At 51.7% G+C, this 27,447-nt stretch overlaps 1 protein-coding gene across 1 annotated transcript; it reads right to left on the bottom strand.

Annotated features, from left to right (window-relative positions):
* Window positions 1-607: 607 nt before the first annotated feature.
* On the bottom strand, window positions 608-27,323 carry GTPBP1 (GTP binding protein 1). Its single transcript, XM_070411139.1, is given in 14 exon segments — window positions 608-3,091; window positions 3,890-4,090; window positions 4,649-4,827; window positions 5,379-5,514; window positions 6,248-6,430; window positions 6,556-6,700; window positions 8,319-8,341; window positions 8,343-8,434; window positions 9,555-9,678; window positions 13,074-13,422; window positions 13,968-14,148; window positions 20,530-20,641; window positions 23,765-24,754; window positions 27,099-27,323. Coding segments are annotated over 13 exon segments (2,010 nt in total). The 5' UTR covers window positions 23,957-24,754; window positions 27,099-27,323; the 3' UTR covers window positions 608-2,998.
* Window positions 27,324-27,447: the final 124 nt, after the last annotated feature.

Here is a 27,447-nt window from a genome sequence, read left to right as displayed (position 1 = left end):
CCTCATCTGACCATGACACCTGGCCCAGGGCCAGTCCCCATCACAGCTGAGAAAATAAAGGCAGGAACAAGTCAGTAGGAGGGGCTTGGGGGTCAAGTGCCACAGAGGGTGCCCGGTGGAGTGCAAATCCAGCCCAGAGGTTCTGGGCCAGTTCAGAACCCCTCAGCTTAGGGTCCCAGGAAAGAGCTAGTCCTACACAAGGCTCGTCCCCCACTGACTGCTCGCTTCTCTCCCGGTTCCACTCAACACCTGCTCTGCAACTAGCACCATTTTTCAACAAAGGAGACAGTCCTGAGCAGTACCAACGAGTCCCTGGAACTTACCACGGTCACAGGACGTAGGGCCTCTGCTCTCGCTCTCGGGCCAGGCACATACCCTCTGCCTGTCTGCACATGTTCAAATCCTACTGGCCCCTCACGGCACAACTCACACCATCTTCCCTGTGGTACATCCCTTGGCCCCAATCCAACGTGCACTCCCCGCCCATGTCACAGTCCTGCTGCCCTATGCTGTGCCGGAGGCCAGTCCGCAGAACAGTGGTGTGACGGGGTTAAGATGCCACCAACCCTACCACACACAGAAGGGTCAGGACTTGCCACGGAGATGATCAGATTAACAACTTTATTCTTCATCAACTACAAAAGGGCTGGTGTTTTGTTCCAAATGGAGAGTTGGTAGGCTGAGACCCACAGGGAACTGGGGTCATCCCCGTGGAGGACAGTGAAACGCTGCACTCGGTCTGCCCTGCTAGCAGGTGTGGCCGGTGGCCACACAGATCCAAACCAGCCTCCCGAGCATCTGAGGACAGAGGCCAGGTGGCGGCCACGGCTTTCTAACATCCAGTGGTTATGCTCACAGGGGCCGAGGAATTCCAACAAAACCAGGCACCACCTGCTCCAAGGTCTACCATGGCCACGCCCAGGGAAATACCAGTTTCACAGCACCCGCCGAGGGACAGAGCAGGGCGCTCAACCCTGGAGCCCTCTGATTACCAAGGATTCCGTGGGCAGCAGCCCTGCAAGCAGAATGAGCCAAAAAGCAAGAGGGAAACAGCCAGGAGACAAAGGAACAGGAGGGGCTGAAGGACGCAGCTGAGCGGGAATGGCTGGGCCAAGGGCCAGGGTGGGAACACCCCGCCTGCTGGTGGCACTGCTCCTCAGAGCTTGCATCCCCACCTAGAACAATGGCACCAACGCCACCTCCCTCAGACTATGACGTGAGGGAGACACGTGGCACAGCCCCAGCCACACCACAGACAGGTCGATGCCACCTCTCAAGCCTGTCCCCCAGCTCGGGGCCTCTGCTATGGACTTGGGGACCAGCGTGGGTATACGCAGCGTGCTGGGCACATGGGGCCTCACGTACATCCTCAATAAATTCTGACCCCCGGAGGCATTCACCTCTTGCTGTGGAGGAGGCAACTGAAGTCCAGAGAAGGCTGGCACCTTGTCCCGTGTCAGAGCTGGTGGGAGAGCGTGGGTGGTGAGGCCACGCCTGCCTCCCAGAATCTGGGCTCCCCCTCCCTGCCCTGCTCTCTAAGACTGGGGCTGGGGCAGGCAGGGCACCAGTGTTCTCAGTGGCAGCTCCTCCACCTATCAACGTGGACAAGCTTTCACGTTGTGTGCTGGTCTGGTCAGTCCGTGGCCATGGGCCAGTGGTAACTAGAAACAGCTGGGAGAGGGGAGTGAAGGACCAGCAGTCTGGGAGCAGGACAGAAGGGTTGGGGACAAAAGGGAGGCAAGGCTGAGGAAGGACCCAGCCAGCTGGGTGTCTGTCCTGGCCAGAAAGACACATCTCTGCCTGTTAGTGCACCCTAAACTGAGGGCTCCAGTCCACAGCTCAGCCAGGCTGGTTCAGGGCCCACGCTGCCTTCTGCCCCCCTCCCCGCCCCCGCCCCAGGCAGTGGTTTTTCCAGAAGGCTTCCTGCTCCACGGGGCCTGCACCTGCCTCCCCCTATCCCAACCGGGGCTTCCACACCTGGGGCTCAGGCCAATCCCTGTTGTGCTCCTGCAGCAGCCACGCTGGGGTGATGTGGCGGAGTTGTGGTGGGAAGGAGGGGTTCCCCTCCCAGCCTGGCTCAGAGGAACACCCCACACCACACCAAAAGGAGGTGCTAGTGAGCATGACCCTGAGCAGGCGACACCGTCTAGGTCATCAGTGCCCCAAGACCCAGTAAGATTCAAGGTCCAGGCAAGAGACAGCCCAGGAGGCTCAGCAGATGGCAGAGCAGGAGCTGCCCTGAGCAGCAGGCAAACAGGCTTGTCCCGGGAAGGAAAGCCACCAGCTGTCTTTGGGTCAGTGGAACGGGCCGGGGGGAAGGGCAGGGACGGCCCGACAACCCAATCGCCGCTCCCCTCCACTATCTACAGGTTACAATGTAAGAGCTTCTGGCATTCCTGTTTGGGGGTTTAAGGAGAAAGAGGGAGGGAAGAGAGGGAGCCAGTACTGTCAACCCTGCCAGAAGTCCCAAGTCCCAGGAGGAGGCTCCTGAGACGGAGCAGCAGCACTTATACCTGCAGCCCCCGCCCCGAGGCCAGCTCCAGAGAGGGCTCCGGGCACAGAGCAGCACTGGGAGGGAGGCCCTTCAGTTCCCGACAACCCCTAAAGGTTCTCACAGACACACACGACGGACAGCTCCTGGAGGCCGGGCCAGCCATGGAGGAGGAAAGGAAGAGAAGAAAGACTGCCAGGGCCCTGAGTGGCCATGCACACACCCACACACGCACGCACGCACGCACACGAGAGAGAGAAAATAAAAAGAATAAAAACTAAGGGCCCAGATGGACAAAAACTGAGTGAGGAAGAAGGCGGGCAAGCGGGTGGGAGATGGTAGTGCTCCGGAAGTCTGCCGTCGTCCTCGGCTATAAATTAGAGCCCCGGGAACCAGGGCTGGGGAATGATGAGGCTCTGGCTCTGGCCTGGGGAGGGTGGTGGCTGCTCTGGCCCATCGGATGGAGCGTGGCCAGAGCACGAGAATCCTTGGGTGGGAAGGAGAAATTCAGCAGCCAGTGGCAGGAGTCATGCAGGCCCCCTGGTTCTTCACCTTGTGGCGCTGGCCCCCTCGTCGCCGGCCCCCACTGCTGGGCTTGAGCTGAAAGAGAAAGGAGGAGCTTGAGAAGCAGCGGGCCACTGGGAGCTGGGTGGGAGGGGAGCAGGGTGGGGCGCAGATGAAGGGCAGGCAGTGTGGTCCCAGCCTCGCCTGAGCATGGCTCTGCTGGTCAGATGGAGCAAGGGCCTGCTCTGCCTGCCTGCGGGGCAGGTGGGTCACATGGCAAGGGTATGAGCTGGGAGGAGCACAAAGAAAGTAGGAACCAAGCCCTGCCACCACTGATGGTGGGAAGGGAAAGGGAATGGCGGAGCCAGAGGAAAGCGATGGGGAGAACAGAAAGAACAGGTGCAGCACAAGCTTCCTTCTCCAGAGGCGGGTCGGCTGGAGAAAGGCTCTGAGAGGGAGGAACCCGGGACAGAGCTGGCAGGGGTGCTGAGTGACAGCCACAGTGACACAGGGCCAAGGCCACCGGCCCCTCAGGAGGGGTCATGTTGGGGGAGGGGGCACAGGAGAGCCTCTAAGGCAGATTTTCAAACCCTTTGGACCTCGGTGCCCTCACCCACACACACAAATGCTATTTACTCTTACTAGGAACGGAAAACTCTGAAATGTGGGAAACTCTGAAATGCTCATCAGGACCAACTAAACTGCTTCTTTGTAGGCCGCACCTCCAAGTTTGAAAAACAGCGCCTTCGGAGGCCACAGCGCGTGCTCACAAAGCACCTGTGCTGGGGCTCTCACACGTCACCCCCACTGACTCTGTGACAGCCACACCCCATCACCCTGCCTGCACCCGCCCGAGGTGGTCAGGGGTCCAGGACGGCTGCGAGGCATGCTCACCGTTGGCTGGAGACTGCTGGATGCAGCTGACTGTGCAGCACCCAGAGAGCCCGCTTCGTCTCCAGGGGGAGGCACCCCTACGGCCGGCCCTCCAGGGGGGCCCCCATCTTCTCGTTTGGTCAGGGGGCCTTTTTTCGTTGACTGCATTTTAATCTGCTGAGGCTTGGAGTTCATTGGGGAGTTGTTGGTGGTCTGGAGGAGCTGCAGGAGCCAAGGGGTGAGGATGAGGCTGGAGCGGCAGGCAGTGCCATCAGCTGAGCGGCCGGCTCCCCCGCCCTCAGGGACTGCTCACTCCCAGCCTGGCTGGTCCTGGGGGGGCCCAGATGTTCTCTCCCCATCCAGAGCTCCATCCTGTCCCTGCTCTGGCTGTTCTTCCCGCAGCCAGGGATCCTTGGCCGCTCCCACTCAGCCCAGCTCCCAGATGGGGCCCTGCCTGCCTGAGCCTGGTGAGCTGAACTCCAGGCTCCCAGACAGGCTAAGACTCCTCAGAACATCAACTGCATCCCCAGCCCCAGGAACCAGAGTCTGGGGCAGGTTTTAACTTCAGGCCCCAGCAGTGACCATCCCGGCAGCCGGAAACATCGGACGTGTGGCTATCACCCAGGAGGAATGCCCTGGTCCAGCTCTCCCAAGGCAGGGGCTGGCTTTGGCCCAGCCAGTCAGGAGATCCCGCAAGGCCTCTCCAGAAGCACCTGCTGTGCTTGCGGGCCAGTGACCCCTGGTGTCTGCTGGGGGCAGGGGAGATCTGCCCAGCCATACCTTGGTGATGGTGCCCACGGCCTTGGTGCGGCCTTCCCGGAACACCAGCCGCTGGTCTATGTGCAGGTACTCGGGGGTCTTGATAAAGCGGAAGTGCACCGTGGCCTTGTCCCCGGTGCGTAGACAGTCCTTGTCCATGCTCAGAATGGTGGCCGTCTGCCTGATGCTCCCACAGTGCACTGCCAAGGGAGCCAGGTCAGACGCCTTGCGCCACCATGAGCCTCAGGGCAGGGGAGGCAGAGTGAAAGCATGAAATATGCTTGAGCTGCGCAGGCTAAGCCTGGGGAGGCCTAGGGGAGCCAAGTGAACGGAGGCTGCACTGAGATCTGGTCGTGCCTCGAACTCACCTACCTTTTCCGCCCGTTAGACCCCACCTGTCCCTGGGACCATGGTCCTTATTCCTGAATTCAGGGCACTATGTTTGCACGTGTCTCTCTAGCCTGCTGGCTTCCTGAGGGCAGGGCCCTTGCCTACCTGGCCTTTGTCCCCAGCACCTGGCAACACCTGGTTTCAGCGTGTCATTCAGCAGACACTGAGTAGGCACACAGCCGGCACTCGGTTTGTTTGCAGGATTGATAAACGCTACGGCTCGTGGGCGGAAAAGGGAGCATCACTAAGCAGGAAGGAGACCTCTTGGATGGAGCTGAAACTTGTGGGTTCGGGTCACTGGAGCACTTTGTAGAGAGCTAGAGTGGGGGGCTCCTGGCTGGCAGCCCCGTTAGACACCTACCCATGGCCTGGTAGCGTGGGCTAATCGTGGTGGGGTGGTGGAGGACGAGGATCTCGGCCTCAAATTCCCAGGATGCTTGGGGATTCAAACGCGGGGAAACCATCACCATGCCCTTCCGGATGGATGAGCGCTTAATCTGAAAGAAAGAGGAACCCCAGACTCAGGCACAATGTGCCTTCGGGCTGCAGCCCCTGGTTCCCAAGGACCAGCCGACCTTCTGGGAATGAGGACCGCCCCACTCGGCCCTGCCCTCACTGCAGCGGACCACAGGCCTTCTGGGCAGGTCTTAGCGCTCCGGGGAAGCGAAACACTGCTACTCAGGGTCATGCAGGAGCGGCATTTCAGCTGGGCCGTCAAGGATGGGTAAGAGCTAAGTGGGTGATGAGGGCGAAGGCAGGAAGCAATGGTGGGAGGAACAGGCGAGTATGATATGACTGTTGGAGGGATAGAGACAGCCTCATCTTGCTGGCTAACTTGGTTGGCGGAGAAGGTAGGTGATCCTAGAGCTGGCACTCACCCACTTCCTGGGGAAGGAGGTGGAATGGGAAGAGGAGTTGGCATGGACCCCAGTGGCCCTCAACACAGCAGGGAGATGCCTGTCTGACCTCACCACTGAGCTCAGCACACCCTCCTCAGGACTGGAGGGAGGAACAAGCTCAGGAGGCAGGCAGGCCTGGCTCAAGTCCCAGCTCTAGCACGTGCCACCTGTGCACTCCTGGGCATGGCACTCAGGCTGGCTCAGCTCCGTTTTCTCCTCTGTAGGTGAGGTCAGTAAGCCCTGGCTTGCAGAGCAGCCATGAGGATGGAGACGGCCCCGAGCCTAGTAAAACGCGGACTCTTAGGGGAGTTAGGGTATTATCGACACTCACCTTCTTCAGCGCAAAGGAGGCTGTCTGGCCCCCCCGCACCTCCTTGACAGGCATGCGCTTGCGGTGGATGGACTTCACAGCGATGGACAGGAAGTTCCCCAGAGGATCCGGGCCCAGCAGCAGTGTGTCATTCAGCTTGATCAGGCCCCTGAGTGTTGTCCCTGACACCACCGTCCCCACACCCTGCAGAGAAGACCCTGGCCCAATAAGTCTCTCCCCACTCAGCCCCTTTCCACCACACACTCCACCCAACCCCTGTGGGAAGTGCCCACCCAGCCTCCCACCCTGCTCGTCCGGCAGCCACGCACCGGCACAGAGTAAGTGTCATCAATCTGGAACTCCGCTGGCTCCTCCTCCCGGTAGCTGGTGCGGGGGGAGAGGAGGTTGAGGAACATCTTCAGCAGATCTAGGTTCTCGCCTGTAACGTTGGAGATCTGGAATATCGGGCACATCCTACACGGAGGGTGAATAAAAAGAAAGACAGGAGCTCAGGAGGCCAGCCTGGCCGACAGGATGGGAGCAGCAGGAGGGCTCCTGGGAGGGCCCCACTGCCCCGCATCCGCCTCCCAGGGCTCTTCCCCTCTGGCCCGACTCTAAGGCCTTCTCCTCTTACTCAGTTTTGTCTCTAACATCTGCCCCCTCCTCTCTGTCCCTCTACCACTGCCCCATTTCAGGCACTCGTACTGCTTCTTCCTAAAGTACACGCATGCTTGCTTAAGTCCTCAATCCCCTTCCCATTATGGAGAAAACAGCCTGCGTCCCTCCTCCCAACATCCTGAAGGTATATTTCTCTCAAATCCCTATATTCCAGCCAGACCAGAGGACTTACTTTCTTCTAAAAGCCTGGTTCTTTATGCTCCCCTGTATTTGTCCACTCTGATCCTCCTGCCTGAACTGCTTCCCTCTTATCCAACTACCAAATCCTCTCATCCTTCAGGGCACGCCTCCGTGCTGCGTCTTCCAGGAAACCCTTCCCAGATGGGCATTCACTCCTCTCAGCTCTTGAACTTTTTGTGCCTCTGTTACATGTAATTATGTCTGACTTGCCGTCATCTATCTCAAAGGCCTCTGTATCTCCATCCAGGGTTAATCAAACTCCTGGAGATCAGGAGTGATATATCCCCATGGCTCCTAGAATAGTACCTGCACAGAACAGGCTCCAGAAAAACTCAGTGAATTAAAATGGGGGCAGCTGCCCGGGCTGGTGTGGCTCAGTTGCTTGGGCGTCACCCTGTGCACCAGAGGTTGTGGGTTCGATTTCCGGTCAGGGCACATACCCAGGTTGCGGGCTTGATCCCGGGTAGGGGATGTGCACGAGGCAGCTAATGTTTCACTCTCACATCAATGTTTCTCTCTCTCCCTCTCCCTTACTATCTCTCTCTAAACACACACACACACACACATTAAAATAAGAAAATAATTTTAAGTAAGATAAAATGGGAGCAGCTGAAATGTACCCCCTCTGCTGGTCAAATGGTGGTACTGAAGACACTGTCAGGGCAGAACAGGCCAAATGCCAGGGACCTGGACTACAGACCAAGCCAGAAGACAGGTGGCTCTAAGCAGCCCAGAGACTCTGGGAGAAGGAACAGAGTTAACAAAGTTCAAAGAGCATCTCTGACCAAGGAGCTGACCACCTTGAAGACAAGGCTAGTGCCTGAGTCAACTCTGAAACCTCAATGCTGAGATGAAGAGCCTGGCACACACAGACATCCAAGTATATTTACAGAATCACAGGATATGTTAATGAGTAAAGGCCTAAAATGATTTGTGATTTCGAGAGCTTTTGAGGAACAACAGTATAAAAGTATAGAATCAGTTATAAAAATGGCAGCTTTCTATTACACAGGGGCCAGGCAGTTTCCAACCCTACGAGGGCCCTATGGAGAAGGGAACATCATTCCCATTTCACAGGCAAGGACACTGAGGTCTCGCTGGGATTCCAACCTCAGTGAGGCTAGCTCCTCAGAATCTGAGGCATCTGCCAGCCTGGGAGACCTTGTGCTGAGAGCACGAGTCCACTTCACCCCGTCTGTGCCCGCCCGGAAGTGAGTGCTCCCTACCCTGTTACCTCTCGGAGCTGAAGTTGGAGGCGGGTAACGATCACATCATCCTTGCTCTGCACCAGCACAGGGATCTTCCGGCAGCCTGGCGACTTCAGCAGGCGTTGTAACAGCTTCAGGGTTTCTTAAAGGGTGAAATGAACAGAATTAGGAGACACAGGCTTCTCTTTGGCCAGGCTTTTAGGGCAAGACAGGTCCACTCATCGCTGTTGCAAGCAGGAGACAGAGAATGTTAAATGCCACAATGCCTGGAGAAGCAAAAAAGAGGATCAAAACTTTGGGTGGATGCATGTTTGCTAGAGTAGAAACAGCACGGATGGGGCCTGTCTGCTGAGGTTACGAGTCTGAAACCATCGGATTTCTTTCATCTCTAGAAGACCCGCATCCTGTAAGTGATGGGAGAAGGCAAGTCGGGGGGAGGTGGGGGAGCGTCCACAGGGACAATGTTCTCAGAATGCTCTGCTTCCTTGGGGGGGAAAAGCATCTGACAAAAGGATCCCTAGCACATTCAGATGCCTGCAGAGGTCCTCATGAGGCCCCCCAAAGGACATCTCTCCATTTCTCTCCTACCATCTGCAGCCACGAGGGAGAAATGCATGAAGGCCTAGTCCTGCTCTTGTTTTGAAGCCTTTGGTGCTAAAACATTATCAGCCTGGCCGGTGTGGCTCAGTGGTTGAGTGTCAACCCCTGACCAAAAGGTTACCAGTTTGATTCCTGGTCAAGGCACATGCCCAGGCTGCAGGCCGATCCCCAGTAGGGAGCGTGCAGTTAACAGCCAATCTTTGATGTTTCTCTCTCATTGATGTTTCTATCTCTCTATCCCTCTCCCTTCCTCTCTTTGTAAAAGAAATCAATGAAAACATATTTAAAAAAACAAACAAACAAAAAACATTACCAGACCCTCTGCCCCAATGTTGCCACATACATCCAGCTTACATGGTAAAACCCAACCCCTTCTGTCTGAGGCCATCTGAAAAGAGGTACAAGACTAGAGGCCTCAAGAATCTTGCATTTGGAACCAGAAAGAACACAGTGCAGGGGGTAATTCTAGGCTATGCTCAGACCAAGAGCTGAACAGGGAGAAGGCAGAAGGTTCTGGGCTGATGGGAAACTCAGGCGAGGTCTGAGCACAAGATAAGGACGCTGAAGGCTCTGGGCTGAAGCCCTGGCAGCAGACCACCAAGGAGCCCAGGGGGTGGCAGCCCCAAACAGAGAGACTGCTGCTAGCTGGAGGCTTCACTTACCTTGCAAGATGTTAGCAGGACACATATCAATCTTGGTGACCACCACAAAAACAGGCACATTGAGTGCCAATGCCAAGCCCAGGTGCTCCTTGGTCATCCCCACGATGCCAGCATTGCTGCCCACCTGCCCCAACACAGAAAGAACTATCAGGGCAAGGGAGACAGAGGTTGTTGCTGGTGGCACAGAGACTTAACGACTGCTGACGGGAGAGCGCTCCCACCTCTGAGGCCATCAGAATTGGACACAGGGGCACAAGTCTCAGGCCAGGAACTAAACGGCTACAGATGAAAGCTGGGCTGGGCACAGATTGCTTTAACCCAATTCAACACTGTGGGCTATCAAAATCCGAGGAGACTTGGAAACAATAAAAGACAAGGCCACAGAGTACGGAATCTCGGAGTGAAGGTGAGGGAGGGTGAGTGGGAGGGAGATAATCAACCAAAGACCTTATATGCATATACGCATAACCCATGGACACAGATAATAAGGTGTCGAAGGCCTGGCATGGGATGGGGGCAGGGGCAGGCTGGAGGAGATCAACGGGGGGGGGGGGGGGGGGGGGGAGTGGACCTATGTAATACTTTCAACAATAAAGCTTTATTAAAAAAAAAAAAAAGACAAGCCCAGACAGTCTGGGAAAACAACTGTAGAGAGCTAGAGTGGGCGAACCTTTTGAGCTCGGCGTGTCAGCATTTTGAAAAACCCTAACCTAACTCTGGTGCTGTGTCACATATAGAAATTTTTTGATATTTGCAACCATAGTAAAACAAAGATTTATATTTAAATGCCATTTAACAAAGAAAAATCAACCAAAAAAAAATGAGTTTGCATGTCACTGCTGACACGTGTCATAGGTTCGTCATCACTGATCTAGGGTCATCAAAGTGAATTCAGTTTAACAACCCTGGCTCTCAGTGTCCCCATCTATAAACTGGTGGTGGTGGTGGGGTAATACCCATTTTAGAGGGTCACTTGAAGTTTAAATGTCATAACATGTCAGGGGTCCAGCACGCAACTAGCATGAGTAGGTGCTCAAGCAATGGCTGCTGTTATTACTGTTACTATTCCTTCCCATAATAATAAAGGTTTTTAAATATCACCACAGACGCTGGTTAAATGAATTAGGGCACATGTGCCAAAAAAGAGGAAACTCATCTACTGATGTGGGATAATCTCTAAGATGTTTTTAAGGGGAAAAGCAAGGTGTATATAGCACACCACCATTTAAAAAATGGTGACTGAGTTACTGTTGAAAAAAGCAGATGTATGACATTTGGGGAACATCTGAGAAATATAAACACTTCTGGACTAGATACTGGATGATTTAGGGAGCCCTCCTTCACCCTCTTGGCTGCAGGAACAGTAGGAGCCAGTTCTTACTTTTAGGAGCTGTGTGCTGAAGTACTTGGGGGTGAAGAGTCGAAATGTCTATAATCGACTTTTCAAATGCTTCAGGCAAAAAACAAAACCAAAAAAACCCACACATCCATCCATGTACAAATAAGTATAGCAAAATGTCAATTGTTGAACCTGAGTGGCAAGTTTACAGTATTCATTAGACTATTCTTTCAACTTTTCTGAATGCTTGAAATTGGAGGAAGAGAATATACACACTTTTGCTGGTATGATTACAAATATCTCTGGATACATAAGAAACTGGAAATATTACTTGACTCTTCGTGGAAACTGCACAGAGTGAGGAAGGGAGACTTTTCACTCTAAGCCTTTTGGTACCTTTTTACTTTTGTATCACATAAATGTGTTACTAAAATAAAATTAAATTAAAATTGTCATGAGATTTGATCATCATAGTTCACAGATGAGCCAACTACCAATGACACAGATGTCCCATACCTGTGCTTTCACCTACAACAAGATGCCGCCCCATCTTCCCTCCTAATTTTTCCTATTCCCTCCAACCTTTCCTATCCAACCCAGACTTGCTTTAGTTCTTCCCAACCTGGAAAAGAGAGAGCTCTATTGCTTTGCAGATCCCCCACCCTCCTGGAAATAGATTGCCATAGAATAATAATCAAATATTTCATTATTTTCTACAGAAAATTTTAATATTTGTATCTGGCCCAAAAGTCAGATAATATTTAACATTTCATATGAGTGAAGATGTTTCCAAAAATTGGCCTTTCTCACTGTAGCTCAGTTAGAAAAGTGTTCATTTTAAACTGACTGATATCTATACCTTTCTTTTTTTTAATTTAATATATTTTTATTGATTTCAGAGAGGAAGAGAGAGGGAGAGATGGAAACATCAATGATAAGAGAGGATCACTGAACAGCTGCCTCCGGCACACCCTGCACTGGGGATCAAGCCTGAAACCTGGGCATGTGCCCCTGACCGGAATCGAACCCAGGACCTTTCAGTCCGCAGGCTGACATTTTATCCACTGAGCCAAACCGGCCAGGGCTATACCTTTCTTAATACCACCCCCATGTGCCCTAAGGACCATCCATTGAAACCCCTTCTTAGAGAGCATGTTTCCCTAGCCCAGTCCAGGCTGGTAAGGCCCCTTGCAATGATCAAAGATACAGGAAATGAAACCACTCTGAGAGCCCAAGAACCCTGGGCAGAGAGCCCACAGAGTGTTCATCCAGATGCGCCGCCTCCCTTTAGTCTCGTCTGGGGAGACTTCGCCTGAGAGCCTGTGTTTGTGGGACAACCTGATGGCGCTTGCTCTGAACAGATGCTTGCGTTTACGACACTTATTAATGCAAGCAGCTGGAGGGACGGGGGCATGGGGCAGGGCCTCGAGGACTTGCGGACGGAACACACGCTTGCTGGTTCTGTCTGAGAAAGCTGTGAAGCTGCCACCAAGGTTGTGGGCCTCACAGATCCCCGCCTGTCCAGGGAGGAAGATCAAAGGGACCCAAATACAAGCTTAGCAACATGATCCAACACAGGCCTCTGCTGCCTTTCCTTTTCAGTTCCTCTACATAAATGAGCTGCTCAAAGATCCATTCCTACCGGGCTGTAAGCTCTCCGGAGCCCAGGCCGGCCCTGTCCGCTGCTGCCTCCCCAGGCCTGGCACGGTGTCAGGCACGCAGCATCCTCTCAACATGGACACTCATTCCAGGCTCCAGAAGAGGCCCCCTCTCAGGCGCCTCTTGACTGCTGTCTGTGCTCTCCTCCATTCCTTCCCCCGGACCCCCAATCTGAGGGTTCCACCTGGTGCCACCTCCTCAAAGTAGCCCAACCCCGGAAGAAAACGTTTCTAAAGGCAGTAAGTAACCCCCAGGAGAAACCCTCCCCTGTGTCTCTCCAAAAAATGAGAGGTCTGCAAATACCCTGGCTTTTCCTTAGGGGATCCCTTCCGAGCCTCACCTAGGAAATCAAGCTACATCCTTGAGATGACTGTAGAGCTCAGGGGACCCTGGCAAACTTGTCATCTTTACCCAGTGTCAAAGCCCCAAACCAACAGCTTCAGCCTCAGAACAATTTCAAACCCGTGCACAGCACCACACCCTCCACGTGCTGCTGAAGCCTGCCCAGGGGGCACACTTACCATGAGCATGCAGAAGTCAGGCAGGTGGCCCGTCATGCCGAAGACCGTGGTCTTCAGGTACTTCTCGTGGCCAGCCAAGTCAATGAAGGTGATCACTTTAGTGGATTTCTCACAAATCTTCGTCCACTCCAGGCTGCCCCCGTGGCTGTCTGGCTTGTTCACCACATTGCCTTCACTGTCAAAGCCCAGAATGTCGTTGCCCACACTGCTGGTGCGACCAGATTCGATCTCATGTTTGTGGCGGAAGAGTTTCTGGCGGGCAAAGCCTCGGCCATTGTCCAGCTCCCCGTGTGTCAGGACCCCCAGAAGCGTGCTTTTGCCAGCATCCACGTTGCCCACTACCGCTACCCTGCGGGTACATGAAGCCACACATCCACGTGAGAGTCAGTGGGTGAGTGAAGGGAAACCCACCAACGGTGTCTGTAGGGACAGGCTTGCTCCTGAGCCTCTCCAGCTCACTGCTCCTCCCACTCCTGGATAAGCACTGTGGGAACGTGCCTGGAGGTATTCTCCAGGGCGCAGGAAGGGTTATGCAGGAGGAGCTGGGCTCCCACCACAGTGGCTTTCTCCCTTAACTCCCACTCGCTTCCCCAAAGCTGCTGGAGAGGGGCCCCAGAGCCAAGACAGGCACAAAAGGCCTCCTCCATCACCCGGGTTTCTAGACTCACAGGCCGATAAGAAAGACAATGCAGCCCACAGAACGAATGGCTGGCCTCGCTCCCACTCTTCCCAAGTGGAAACAGTTAGGGATGGGGAAGTGCAGGAATAGAGAAAGGTGCTATGGTGTCTCTGGACACTCTCTCCATGACTCAAAGGGAAGGGGTGAAGCTGACACGCTAGGTGTCAGGGGCTCAATCACGACTCATGCTGCAGGGACTCCTGAGGCCTCCTCACCTGACCTCCAGGAAGTCATTGTCTCCCACTCGCTTCCGGACCAGGTAATCACGCACGCGGCCCCCCGCCTCCTGCCGTTCCCGCAGGAGGATGACGTCGGCCTCGATCTGCTCTGCCATGCTTTTCACTGTGGCGTAGGAGGCCTCCATGTCCGCTTCACTCAGCCCGTACTCAGTCCCATCTGGTGACAAGAGCCCAGACATCAGTGTTCCAACAAGCCAGACAGTCTAGCCCTAACCAAGGCCCCACCCTAGGTACCAGAGAACATGGCTCTCTCTATTTGACACTTTTAAAAACCTTGGGCACATGCGGAGTTAATAAATAATAGTGCCACAGGCCTCCCCATTAAGCAAGACACTCATTAATTCATTCAACAGTAATCACTGAGACTCTCCTGGGTTTCATGCTGAGTCCTGGGAATACAGGTGCCCTTAGCGAGCTCACAACCCAGTGGGAGAGACAGGAAATTAATTAATGGCAATACAGCTTGAATATTATACTACAGAACTGTACAAAGAGAATGTAAAGTTTGAGCAACTAGCACTGCCTGGGGAAGCGGAGGGCAGCTTTGCAGGGTGCTGCAGAGAAAGGAGGAAAGGTGTCCCAGGCAGAGAGGCTAAGCATGGAGCATTGCAGATCACAGCACATTCAGGGACCAGGAGCAGCTCGGTGTGCTGGGGAGCAGGATGGCAAGTGGCAGGAGACCACACAAGAGGTGGAAGCGGTTAAGCAGACAGACATTAGCAGCAAAACACGTGATGCACCAGGCAATGGGAAGCCTTGGGGGTTTAGGCAAGGGAGTAACATGACCCGATCGCTGCGGGTTAGAAGGATCTCTTGGGCAGCGGTAAAAAGTGTACACCGACAAGTGAGAGACCAGAAAGGGGAGCCCAGTTAGGAAGTCGTTCTCATAATCCCGGCAAGCAATAATGAGGACGGGAGACAAAGGGAAATGGGGAGAGTTAAGGATGATTTTAGAAATAGAATTTTGACTGAGGTAGCTCCAGTGAAATGTCCAGCAAGTAGATGGAAAAATGAGTCTGAGCTCAGGATGAGGAAGGGAGGAACCAATTAACCAATCATTTATTGAGAGTCTATTGATGACAATTCCCATCAGTGCTTTCCACTCAATGTCGTAACTTCCACAATAGCTCCTTCAGCTTCTCCTCCAGCCTCTGTCTCTGAGACACCCCTGAGCCTGCCCTAGGCTAGTCCGCCAGCAGGGGCCTAATCTCTTCTACTGCCTCCCAAACACCTTGAAGCACCTTCTCGCACCCTCTCTTCCTTTTCCTCCTCCTTCTCCCCGTATGGACAAGCTCAGTCATTCCTCAATTAGGAAAAGGAAACCCATCCTCACTTCCCCTGCTTGTCCTCTGTTCCTCCTTTACCACCGAGCATCTCAAAAAAGTAATTGAGACTTGCTGACTATCACCATCCTACCCGGAATCTTTTAACGCTAGAAAAAACTATGTAGTTGTCAAGTCATCAATGGCTTTCTAACCCCTCATCCGATGCCCCTTTCTCGACCACAACAGTATTTGCCACTGCTCGCCTCCCTCCACCCTGCGTGGCGAGCGCATGAACTCTCCTGATTCCCCTCTTGCTCTCTGGCTCCTTTCTCTGTCTATACTGTGGCTCTTCCTGCTCCTGTCCTTAAACGCCAGGCTTTTCCAGTAGCCAGTCAGGGGCCCTCTTCTCTATCCTCTGAGCATTCCCCTTGACTATCTCATACTGTGGCTTCAACTGTCATTTAAAAACCTACAAAATAGCCCTAGCCAGTTTGGCTCAGTGGATAGAGCACCAGCCTTCGGACTGAAAGGTCCCAGGTTCGATTCTGGCCAAGGGCACATACCTGGGTTGTGGGCTCAATCCCCATGAGGGGGTGTGCAAGAGGCAGCCAATCAATGATTATCTCTCATCATTGATGTTTCTAATTCTCTATTCCTCTCCCTTCCTCTCTAAAATCAATAAAAAAAATGTATAAAAAAAGTTATCTCCAATCTTTGCTCTCTTTCTGGACCAGGCTCCCCACCTAAATTATAAAAATAAATAAATAAATAAAAACCTACAAAATAAATAAATAACCCCTTTCATTTCTAGCCTTGTCCTCTTCTCAGGACTCTAGAATGAATTCCCAGTTGACTGGATGACTCTTAGAAGCCTGATGTCTAAAACAAACAACCCAAGCCCCTCCCTTTAAACAACAGCACAAAAACTAACACCATTAATAAATCACTTTAGTCCTCACTGCAACCCTCTGAGGTAAACAGAACCCAGAGAGGACTCAGAGCTGGCCGAGGGGCTGTGAGCTTAGGTCTTCTGATTCCAAACCCAGAGCTTTTCCTCTGGCCGGGGTTCCTCTTATGCCAGACCAGTTCCTCCTCTTGCCTTCCCTATTTCTGAAGACAGCACCATCCTCCCAGTCACCCCAACGGAATACTCATCACTCTGGTCCCGCTGATTCTAGCTTCCTACCTGCCCTTCTTGCTTTGTCCCTGCTCTACTCTTTTGGCCAACGCGCTGCCACAAGTCTGATTCAGGCCCTGATTCTACCTCAGTCACCACAACAGACCCCTAACTGGTCTTAGCAAATCCATCTCTGTTCCTCCAGCCCATCCTGCATGGACACAAGTCCGTGCTCCTAGACAAAGAAGCTCTAATGTTGTCACGCCCTCGCCAACGCCTGGGAATGGCTTCCCAGGCCCAGCAGGTTCAGTTTCAATTCCTTAGATGCCTCCCCACTGATTTCACCCCCGCCACCCCCTCAGTTCTGTCCCAGTGCAAGCAACCCAGTCACCATCCCTCCCATGTTCCCTGTACTTCTCCAGCTCCACACCTTTGCTTATGTATTTCCTCTCCTACAAAACCCACGAGCACATCTCCTACCTATCCAGCTCACTTAGGGCACTTCCACACACTGCGCCTTGTGGAACAGTGTTTTGGATGCACGTCTTCCCTCACTATCCATTAGCATCTCCAGGAAAGAAGTCAAACGCAAACATTCCCGGGATCCCCCAGGGATGCGTTTCCTACACGAAGTTCTCAGTGTTTACAAAATTCGAACCAAGTGCACAAAGAAGGAGCAGTTGGGCTGAGGAGTTTCTAAACGCAGGGCCAACTGAGCTCTGGACGTCTGGGTCAGAGAACTTGCTGGAAGTGTTCCTTGGAGAAAGCCTGCTAATCCTGCCATTCTTGCCAGATCCTCAAATTCTAGCCACTGTTTCTTGAGTCTGACCCAACGAAAAGCAATGTTTTCAGGTCCTGTGCCACACCTGGGAGCAATGACCAATACCACCTCGTCCAGCCAGAGCTCCGAGGTGGTCAAATGCCCGGTCACATTCCCCTCCTCCGCATGCACTGCAGTCCTCACGCGGCAGAAGCGGAGACAAAGGCCAAGGAGAAAAGCCGCAGCAGTCCAGTTACTAAAGGCCACATTCACCTACACCCGACCCTCAGTGCGACTTCAGTCCTGCCATCTGACTTACCCTTTCTACACGCACTCTCCTGCTCAACATGATGCAAGGTTCTCCGAACTTTCAGGATAAAAGCCTAAACTCTCTGGTATGGCACTCAAGGACTCTCCTGACTGGCACTGCCAGCCTCACACACTACACTCCTGCTTTACTGGCCCACCGTGGCCCACCACATGCTCCTCCATGGCCGCTGCCTCTTGCCTGCGGCTGCCTCTGCGTACACACACTGCCTTCATTCACCCAGAAAACTCCTGCTCATCCTTCAGAACCCACTCAAGGGTCACATCCTCTTTGAAGCTTTTCCTGACTCTCTACAAAGACTTCATACTCCTCCTCCTTTGTTCCCTGAACTTTTAATACAGAACCTGGCTCTTAGAAAGTTGTAACTTAATATCTGACAAATTAACAAGATTCTGCCCTCACCGGTTTGTCTCTGTGGATAGAGCATCGGCCTGCGGAATAAAGGGTCCTGGGTTCAATTCCGGTCAAGGGCATGTACTTTGGTTGTGTGCTCAATCCCCAGTAGGGGTTGTGCAGGAGGCAGCTGATCGATGTTTCTCTCCCACTGATGTTTCTAACTCTCTATCCCTCTGCCTTCCTCTCTGTAAAAATCAATGAAATATATATTTTAAAAAATTAACAAGATTCTTTTTGACAGCAATCTCATGGCAAATCAACTATACCTGGAACCCTTAAAAAAATTATTACTGCAACTATTAATAGTAGCTAATGTTTATATAATGCTCACTATGTGCCAAGTGTTAACCTTCACCATGACACTACTACTCTCCCCTTTTTAAGATAACTTAGAGCCAGGAGGCAAATTCAGACCTGCCAGACTCCAGACCCTGAACTAACTCCTGGGCCAGATCGCCCCTTTTATAAGATCCATCTTAGAGTACGAATGTGTACTTACAGAGCACATTCCTCTATGCTGCTTAGAATGTTTAATGCCAGTTTATTCATACAAAATGTCTCAGAGGGAGGGTGGGGAAGGATGTCATTATCCTCATTTTACAGGCAAAGGATGTGATAAACAGAGGTGTGGCGCCAGGCACACACAGGAAGCAGGTGCTGAAGCCGGCCCCTGGGGCCTTGCATCTGGTTTAGTCCTCTGTTTGATGTTCAGCTTGTTTAACTAGTTACGACCTCTAAATAATTCCAGCAGGAAGGAGTCACTGTGAATCTAATAACATCCAGTTGATAGATGCAAAGATAATGCCTGGGTGTGTAATGTGTTAATGAATGTTTGACATCACATGCTTTGCCATGAACGGGTTAATTAGTTGTCAGCCACCAGGGTACGGGAAAATTCACTAAGAGTCCACATTAAAGAACTGGGGGCAGAGGAAGGTGTGTTAGGGATCTGGGTCTTCAAAGAACATTCCCATCACTTGTCAAAACTGCTCTAGATGTGGTTTCTTCAGTTCCACAAGCAGGAAGTGGTCTCTGATGGTTCATCCTATCACAGCAGGCCTAGTGTGTACCTGCCACAAAGGTTTCAAAAAGCTAGCAATGACCTCCTAGTCACCAAATGAATGGCCTTTTCTGAACCCAACTCTCCTTGCTATCTCGCTAGCACTTGACAATGCTAACCAACTCCCCTTCCTGACATGCAAAGGGTGATAAGACCAAAACCAAGCGGTGGCAGCAAAGATGGAAAGGGAAGGATAGATAAGAAACACATTTCAAGCCGAAACCGGTTTGGCTCAGTGGATAGAGCGTCAGCCTGCAGACTGAAGGGTCCCAGGTTCGATTCCGGTCAGGGGTATGTACCTGGGTTGCGGGCACCTCCCCGGTGGGAGGTGTGCAGGAGGCAGCTGATCGATGTTTCTCTCTCATCGATGTTTCTGGCTCTCTATCTCTCTCCTTTCCTCTCTGTAGGATATCAATAAAATATATTTAAAAAAAAAAAAAAGAAAGAAACACATTTCAAAGGAAGGCACAGCAGTAACTGGAGATCGAGTCCTTCTTCTTTGTGTCACTTTTGACCATTTCCAAATACTATTCTCTACTGAGGTTATTTGTATATATGCTATCTTTCCTCCCTGGGACAGAGACCAGATTTTAGTATCCAAAACTACTTTGCAACAGTATCAAGCCCTTAGAAGATACTTAATAGGTATTAGCCAAATAAAGAATGATATTGAGATCTTCTCCATCTTAAACTCAGTCAACAAAGGAATTATTATCTGCCTTTACAAAGCCTACATTCACAAAGAGAGCTGTTCCTTTAATGAAGCACCAAGCCCTCCTGAGGCTTCCTGCAAAGATGACAGACCAGTTCTGGTTCAGGCTAAATTCATAATCATTATCAAGCCCAGCTGTCATTTCAGCATAATGCCATAATGAAGATAAAGTAAGTAGGCCTTGTATTGAAAGGATAGAGGAGGAATGACTCGGGGGGAAATACCCAAGATATAATGTGGGATTCTGTTATGGAAGCTGCCTTCCTCCAAAACAGCCCCATTACAACGGAATAAGCAGGCCGGAGTACAATAACCAGTTCCTTCCAGAACGCTACCACGTCTACATGTCTGATGGGATCTCATGGGGGAGAAGAGAGGGCTTCTGGTAGCACAACTACCCGCACTGAGTGGTCAGTGTGCAAGACTGAGCGGTCAGTGTGGTCTGGGGCAAGACAGCCTTGCTGAAGAGAAGAATTCCGGTGTCTCCTCCTTGCTGAGATCAAGAAGGACCACATAAGTTCTCTGCTAAGCAGACAGTCAGTAGCAATGGGATCTGTAAACGGGGTTGGAGGGGAAGACTAGAGCTGCCCAGGGAAGGCTGAATCCTAGGCCTGTGGCTTGCTCTACACCTGGGACAAGAAGTTTCCTGGCTTTGTGCTTCATTCCCCTTCATGCAGATGGAGGTAGAAAGAGGCATCTGTAAAACCGCTTGGAAAGTGAATCTTTCAAGTCAAGCATATTATGACCAGAAAGGTGGGGATGAACATGATCACATTATACTTTTATATCCTCCCAAACAGTTCTGCAGACACTGAACAACAAAAAAAAAAGGGGGTAAAAGATGGGAAATGTGCTCTAAATATTTTTTAAAAAATAAAGTGAAAGGAAAACTATGCTCACCTGATCCCTGCCCAATGACATATATGGTCTCTCCGCATCCCTCGTCCATCCTCTCCCACATCTGCCGAAGTAGGCTGTCATACTGCTCTGACGTAGGGCTCACTAGAACCAGCTAGAAAAGAAACCAACAGCCTTAGGACCACACTTACTACAAGAGCACCACAGCCAAAGCAAGTCAACAGCCTGACCGAGGCCCTGACTGAACCCCGCAGCACCCTAATCTACAACAGCTACAAAGCCCCTCCTGCCCTCTCTGCCACTCCTTCAATAGCCTTTGAGCCGAAGCCTTATATGAGTTGAGTTTCATAATGTACTAAAATGACTACGTGTGAAACACAACCCACAGAAAAGAGGGTGTGAGCAGCCTGCCTCCAGCTGCTTAACAGGAGGGGAAGGACCAACAATGACTGAGAATCTGACACTGTGGGTAGAAATTGATGAGCAATGCTTCATACTCACATGCCAAAGTCTTCTACCTACAGCTTGCAACTCATAGGACAAATACCTAAACTGCCATGTCCTCCACCCTAGACCAATGGTTGCCAAAATAACAAAAGAGTTCTGTTCCATTTTGCTTGGCTATCTTGATTTTTTCTTTTTCTTTAGGAATCGGCAGTAAAAAATGCTGCAAGACTCGTCTTCATCAACAAAACACCGTTACCACTAAGATGGGCATTAGCACGATCATTTTACGAATTTGTGACAATAACATTAAAGTATCAACCACTTATTTGGGGAGGCCATTTAACAATAGCCATTCTCTAACCATTCTTGTGTGACCTTGGACAAAGAGCTTAATCTCTCTCAGTCTCATTTTTTTCAATCTACAAAATGTAAGTAATACCACCTGCATCCTCAAGCCACGCCACTGTAAAGACCAAATACGATAACATGTAAGCATCTAGTCCAAAGCTCAATAGGTGGTAAGTACAGTTTTCTTCATAATCCTTTCCCAGAAAAAAACAAAAAAAACCTTCTTGGATGAAACTAGCCATTAACTGTTTCTCACTTTGGAAACTTTCAGAGCCTTAGATCTCCACATATAATTGTAGCAAGTGCAGAACTAACAGCTTCTAATCCTTTCCTCAAGACTCAATCTATCAACCCACTCCTTATCTCTCTCTACATGGTCATTTTTCTTTTCGATATCACCGATATTTATATACATACAGTTTCTCAACATCCCAGCTATGTGATGAAGAACCACTTCCCTACTCTGGAACATTAAATAAGTTGGTCAGGAAATGAAGGTATTACTCTCTTTGCAACACTGCCCTGCAATTTCCCACTGTTTTCAGGTTTCTTCAGCAACTTGACCATGAATTGACATCCAGCTGGCCTGCTTGAGTCAAGCACATCTCTTACAATTCTCCAGTTGACTCATCAGAGCTTGTACTTGTAACCTGAGTGCTGCCTGGGTCTTTTGCATCACGACACATTGCCTCACATATATCCCCAGACCTTCCCTCTCTCCCAGCGTGGCCATCCTCATTATGGCATTAGAGGCACCAGATAAGACCACTGGCTTCCAAGTGCTCAGCTGCCACTAAAGAGAGAAAGAGCCACTGAAACTTGGTTGCTTAGGTTGCAGGGACAAGTCTTCTCCAGTATGGGCCAAGTTTCATGCCATTTTGCCACCAAAGACTGTGTAAGGTCACAAACATCTCTATTGCAATTTTCCAGCAACAGGTAGGAGGGGGTACTGGTGCTCTATCTTCCATCGGCTGCTATTAAACTGCACAGGGAATGATCAGTTCTTCAGTTCACTTCATTTACTGAATAGTTATGTATTAGGCACCATACTAGGGGTCTTATAGGCATCTATCATTTTTACAACCATCTGTGCTTAAAAAAATCACGTAGCTGAAGAACTGAGAAGCCAAACTTTCCCAAGGTCACAGAGCCTTTGTAAGTGGCAGGACAGGAAAAGAATCTGTTAAAAAAAACAAAATTCAACCAAATAAGTTTAAAGATCTAATTGGCTTTATTAGTGATTCATGAATTGTGCAGCATCCCACCTCGTAAATAAGAGACCTGCGCTGAGTAGTATAAAGTGCAAGATTCTTATAGGAAACTGGGCCGGATAAGAAAGTTATTAGCACCCCCTGGCCATGGACAAGGAGACACATTATGGTGGGTGTTGCTATTCTATCAGTCAGGGACAACGTTAGTTCATCCTAGCTCAAAGCCTGTGATGGTGGCCAGAGCCACTCATGCCTGGGGTGCACACAACGATATGTATATGAAAAGTTATTAGCAAAAGAAAATATTGTTTCAGGCCAGTTGACCAGTGTTGGTGGGGAAGCGTGACAGGGGCTCCTATGCAGGTAACCTGTCTAGTGTCCACGAGGAAATTACAGTCCAAAATTCCACACCTGGGAGGGGCTGAAACTGCAATTAAGTCTTGTTTTACCCTCAAGGAAGCAAGTGATCCCACCTCGGGTCTGTTTCTTTCTTTTCTTTTTTACCAGAACCCAACCCTGTCTGGCTCCCAAGTTAGCATTCTTTCCATTTAGCACCTGCAAAACAGTCACATCTTATACTTAATTTTCATCCCCCACAATGCCAAGCAGGTGGTCAGACCTTAACTCCTGCCCACCTTCTCGGGAGCTCAGAGGACACCATTTGAAACGGCCTTCGTTACTGCATTCATACAGGTTGTGTTCCACTCCCAGGAAGGCGAGATGATGGGTCAAGTCCCTCCTTCAATTTTGTTTTGGGTGGATTGACAAAGTGGACACAGCTGGGACATCCTTCTCCCCGACTGAGCGACTACTTTCTGTTTCCTTTCCCGACACCAGGAAGAGCCGCCTCCCGCTTCGCTTCGGACGACCTGATCCTCCCGCGCCTCCACTCCCGCTCCCAAGCCACCGCCGACCCTCGCTGCCACGGACAGTGCAGCGGGCCCCCCTCGGTATCGGAGGAGGTGGCACCGCGCGGGGCGCTGCCGGTGTCGGGCACCCGAGTTCCACGTGGCGGAGCCGAGGGGTTGTGATCTCCCCGGGAGCCGGGCGGCGGGAAGCCGGGTCGGAGCCGCCGGGAGAAGGACGGCGGTGGGGGGCCGCACGGGGCCACCCATCGCCCGGGAATCCCCGGCGCTGTTCCCACCGGCAGGTGGGCGGGCTCGGCCCCTCCCGCCCCCGCCCCCGCTGTCGCCCGGGAAACGGCTCGGCCCACCGCCGGGTCCCCGGGGCATCTGGTCCCATTTAGCGCCGATGCCGGCGCCGGGGCCTACCTTGTTGGTGAGGTCCAGCTCCGGCTCGCCATTGAGCGCCTCGCCGTCCTCGCTGCAGTCCGAGTCGAAGCCGTCGTGGAGCCGGGCGGCAGCCGCCGCGGCCCTGGCCGCCCCCGGGGAGCTGGGCTCGGGGGCGAACATAGAGGCCGGGACCGGCGAGTCCATCGGGGAGCGACTCCGCTCCGCCGCCATCTTTAATAACTTAGGCTAATTCGTACCCGGCCTCGCGTCCCTCCCCTGCTCATTTGCCTAATCCATGCGTAGTCCCGCCCCACACCTTATCGGAATAATTTATGCGAAACTTTTTCGGCCGCGTAGAGGGCGACACCTATCTCTAGCTAAGAAACAATTGACCAGGCTTCCCAGCCACCAATCGCTGCAGCCCTTTCAAGGGTTAATGAATAATTAATGAGGCCCAAACCCCAACAACAAATATCTGAGACGTCACGCGCCCGGATCGCAACTTGGGCGGGGCAGCACTGTGTCCACGCTACCAGCCCGGAGCCTTCCCGCCAAGGGGAGCAGCGGAGAGTATGACTGACACAGTAGCCATCCAATGAGGAGAAAAATACACACAACGTTTACCTTCGCCAATCTTCACGCCCCTCGTTTCCAGAGGCGGTGCTCAACTTCCAAATCTTACGGCAAAACAGTCGGCGCCCAGCGCCGTCGGATGATGGACAGGGGCAAGGCCCAATCCGGTCACCGGATAGGTCCCGCGCCTTGGGCCACCGCCCACGGAGATAGTAAACTGCTCAAGGCGCGTCCCACTCCACTCAGCGACTCGGGGCAGTCCCTGGAAGACCGAGGTCCGACCTGCTGGCCATCTCCGGGAAATTTTGATAGTAGGATTGGATCGATGCCTGGGATACTGTAGCAGCCAGAGCGAGGCAATTAATGAAACGCTGACCTTAGGGAGAATTCTCCATTCACTGTCTTCTGCGGAGAGACAGAAGAGGCAGCCAGCTTAACAGAAGCCAGAAGCACCTGCTAAAAAGAAATAGACCCAAAATGGAGTCACTCTGGTAAGCTTCACCAAGACTCAATATGCAGTTTCATTCTCTCCCACGAGTGGAATTTTAAATCAATCAGCAATTTCCTGATCACTGGTGAGGTAAGCTGCCTGAAAAGATCCCTCTGCCTTCTCGCAAAGGAAGGTGACCTAGTCTGAAACAACACATTCTTTTAACCTCGTTGACCCACCCTCCTGCCTATAAAAACCTTCCGTTTTGTACAACTACTTGGGGCTCCCTTCTATTTACTAGATGAGTTGCCAATTCATGAATCATTTAATAAAGCCAATTAGAGCTTCAAATTTACCGGGGTTGAGCTTCTGTTCTTTAACACACCTCACCACATTTACGAACTGTGGAGCTGAGATCTAGCTAGGGTCTGTTTAAGGTAGTTTCCTACGGATGATTTTTTCAATATCACCACTTGTGGAAAGCCCCAATCCAAAACACCATCAACAAAGTTTTAGTATCTTGAATTCCTGTTTCAAAAATCTGAAAAGCTTGATGAAATTGGGGAGTAGGCCACTGGTCCCAGGTAGCAAGCAAGAAAGCAGCCGCCTGAGACGGTAACCTGTCCAAGATTTAGGGTTTGGAACGCAGGATTTAGTGAACAAAAAGGCAGGGTTCAAAGTGGCTTTCAGTGTCCGGGATCCACCTGAAAGGAAAGCGGCAACCTCGTCTTACGTGTGCAAACACAGCTGGGAACCCTGGGCAAGAAGTCACCCACCTCCCAGTGTCTTGGTAACAGTTCTTCAAATGGGTTTTTTCCTTTGTGATTCGCTAAGCTGTTCACCACTACCCTATATATTTCTCTTTGAGGTAGTTACAAATAAAATATGATTTGTCAGAAAAGCAAAATATCAAGGCATTGTACTTTAGAATAATTGATATTTAATATTTTACTAATAAACTGGCTTGTCCAGAAAGAGTTCAAGTTCAGAATGTGCTGGCACACGATGGGATACTAAAAATCATGTTCTTGCCCGGCAGGTGTGGCGCAGTGGTTGGACCAAGAGGTCACCCTTCCGATTCCCAGTCAGGACACAGGCATGAGTTTCGGGCTGACCCCCAGTAGGGGGCGGGCAGGAGGCAGCCGATCAAGATCAATGATTCTCTCTTTTTTTAAAAAATATATTTTATTGATTTTTTACAGAGAGGAAGGGAGAGGGATAGAGAGTTAGAAACATCGATGAGAAAGAAACATCGATCAGCTGCCTGCTGCACATCTCCTACTGGGGATGTGCCCGCAACCCAGGTACATGCCCTTGACCGGAATTGAACCTGGGACCCTTCAGTCCGCAGGCCGACGCTCTATCCACTGAGCCAAACCGGTTTCGGCGTGGATCAATGATTCTCATCATTGACGTTTCCTATCTCTCTCCCCTTCTCCCTTCCTCTTTCTGAAATCAATGGAAACTTTTTTTTTTAAAGCATGCTCTTCTCATCATAGGGCTCTGCCCTATTCGCAGAGTAGGTGTTTCTTAAATAGAGAAGTCCAAAGTCACATTTTATGAAGGGAATTCCCTACCCATCTTTACAACCGTTTTCTAAAGACAGGTTACCGTTGGAGCCTGGGTTCCCATTTGGATTCACTACTTACTAGCTATGTGGCCTAGAGCAAGTGAATTAACCTGAGCGTCAGTTCTCGCCTCTAAAAAGAAAAAAAAAAACCTATTTCACAGAATAGTTAGCGGAAAATAAGGTTATATTTTTTTAAAAAATATATTTTAATGATTTTTTACAGAGAGGAAGGGAGAGAGATAGAGAGTTAGAAACATCGATGAGAGAGAAACATCGATCAGCTGCCTCCTGCACACCCCCCACTGGGGATGTGCCCGCAACCAAGGTACATGCCCTTGACCAGAATCAAACCTGGGAACCCTCAGTCCGCAGGCCGATGCTCTATCCACCGAGCTAAACCGGCTAGGGCAATAAGGTTATATTTGTGAAGCACCTAGAACAGTGCTGGCAAGCCTCGATAACTAATCTTATGTAAATATATCTGTAACCCTTAGCAGGCTTACAAATTACAAACATTTAAGGTAATCCAAAAGTTGCCTGGAGGCTGGAGGACTCCCAACCACGTCGTGGGCCCTCAAACGTGTTCAGTGATAACTGTTGGGTGTAATGGTGTTGAGTGCTGTCGAAGCAGGATTACAGAAGTGACAGAATTGTAAGAGTGATCTCTTATTGTTTTTCTAATTTTCTGGACAAAATTCCAAAAGGAGGGCAGCTCAGGAGGACAGTGAATATGTGGTGATGCCCTCCTTCCACATGCCCTCGGGGCAGCCGGGGGGGAATCCACGCGGGACTGCGTTTACCTTCCGGCGCACAATGCGCTGGATGGACCTCAGGAAGCCCCGAGGAGCTCCGAGGCTGCCGCCGGGAGGACGAGACCGTGGCTGAACCGAATAGGACACCGAGGGCCGGGGATCGCACTCTTCCCTCCGCTCGAAGCGGGACAGCCTCAGCGCTCCCGGGCGTGCGGCGCGGCCGGGCCCTTCCCCGAGAGAATCGGCGCCCGAGTGCCGTGACGGTGCCTTGAAATCCTCCGGCAAACCGCTCGCTGGACTAACACAGAGCGGTCAGCGCGGGAGGAGCTGGGCCGGGGCGGCGGAAGCGCTCCGCCCAAGGGCTCAGGCCCTCAGCCAACCCGGCCCGGGCGAGAGG

The sequence above is a fragment of the Myotis yumanensis genome, unplaced genomic scaffold, assembly GCF_028538775.1.
Source record: "Myotis yumanensis isolate MYYU_CA2020_CCGP unplaced genomic scaffold, mMyoYum1.0.hap1 SCAF_3, whole genome shotgun sequence".
NCBI lineage: Eukaryota > Metazoa > Chordata > Mammalia > Chiroptera > Vespertilionidae > Myotis > Myotis yumanensis.
This window is presented reverse-complemented; position numbering and strand designations above follow the sequence as displayed.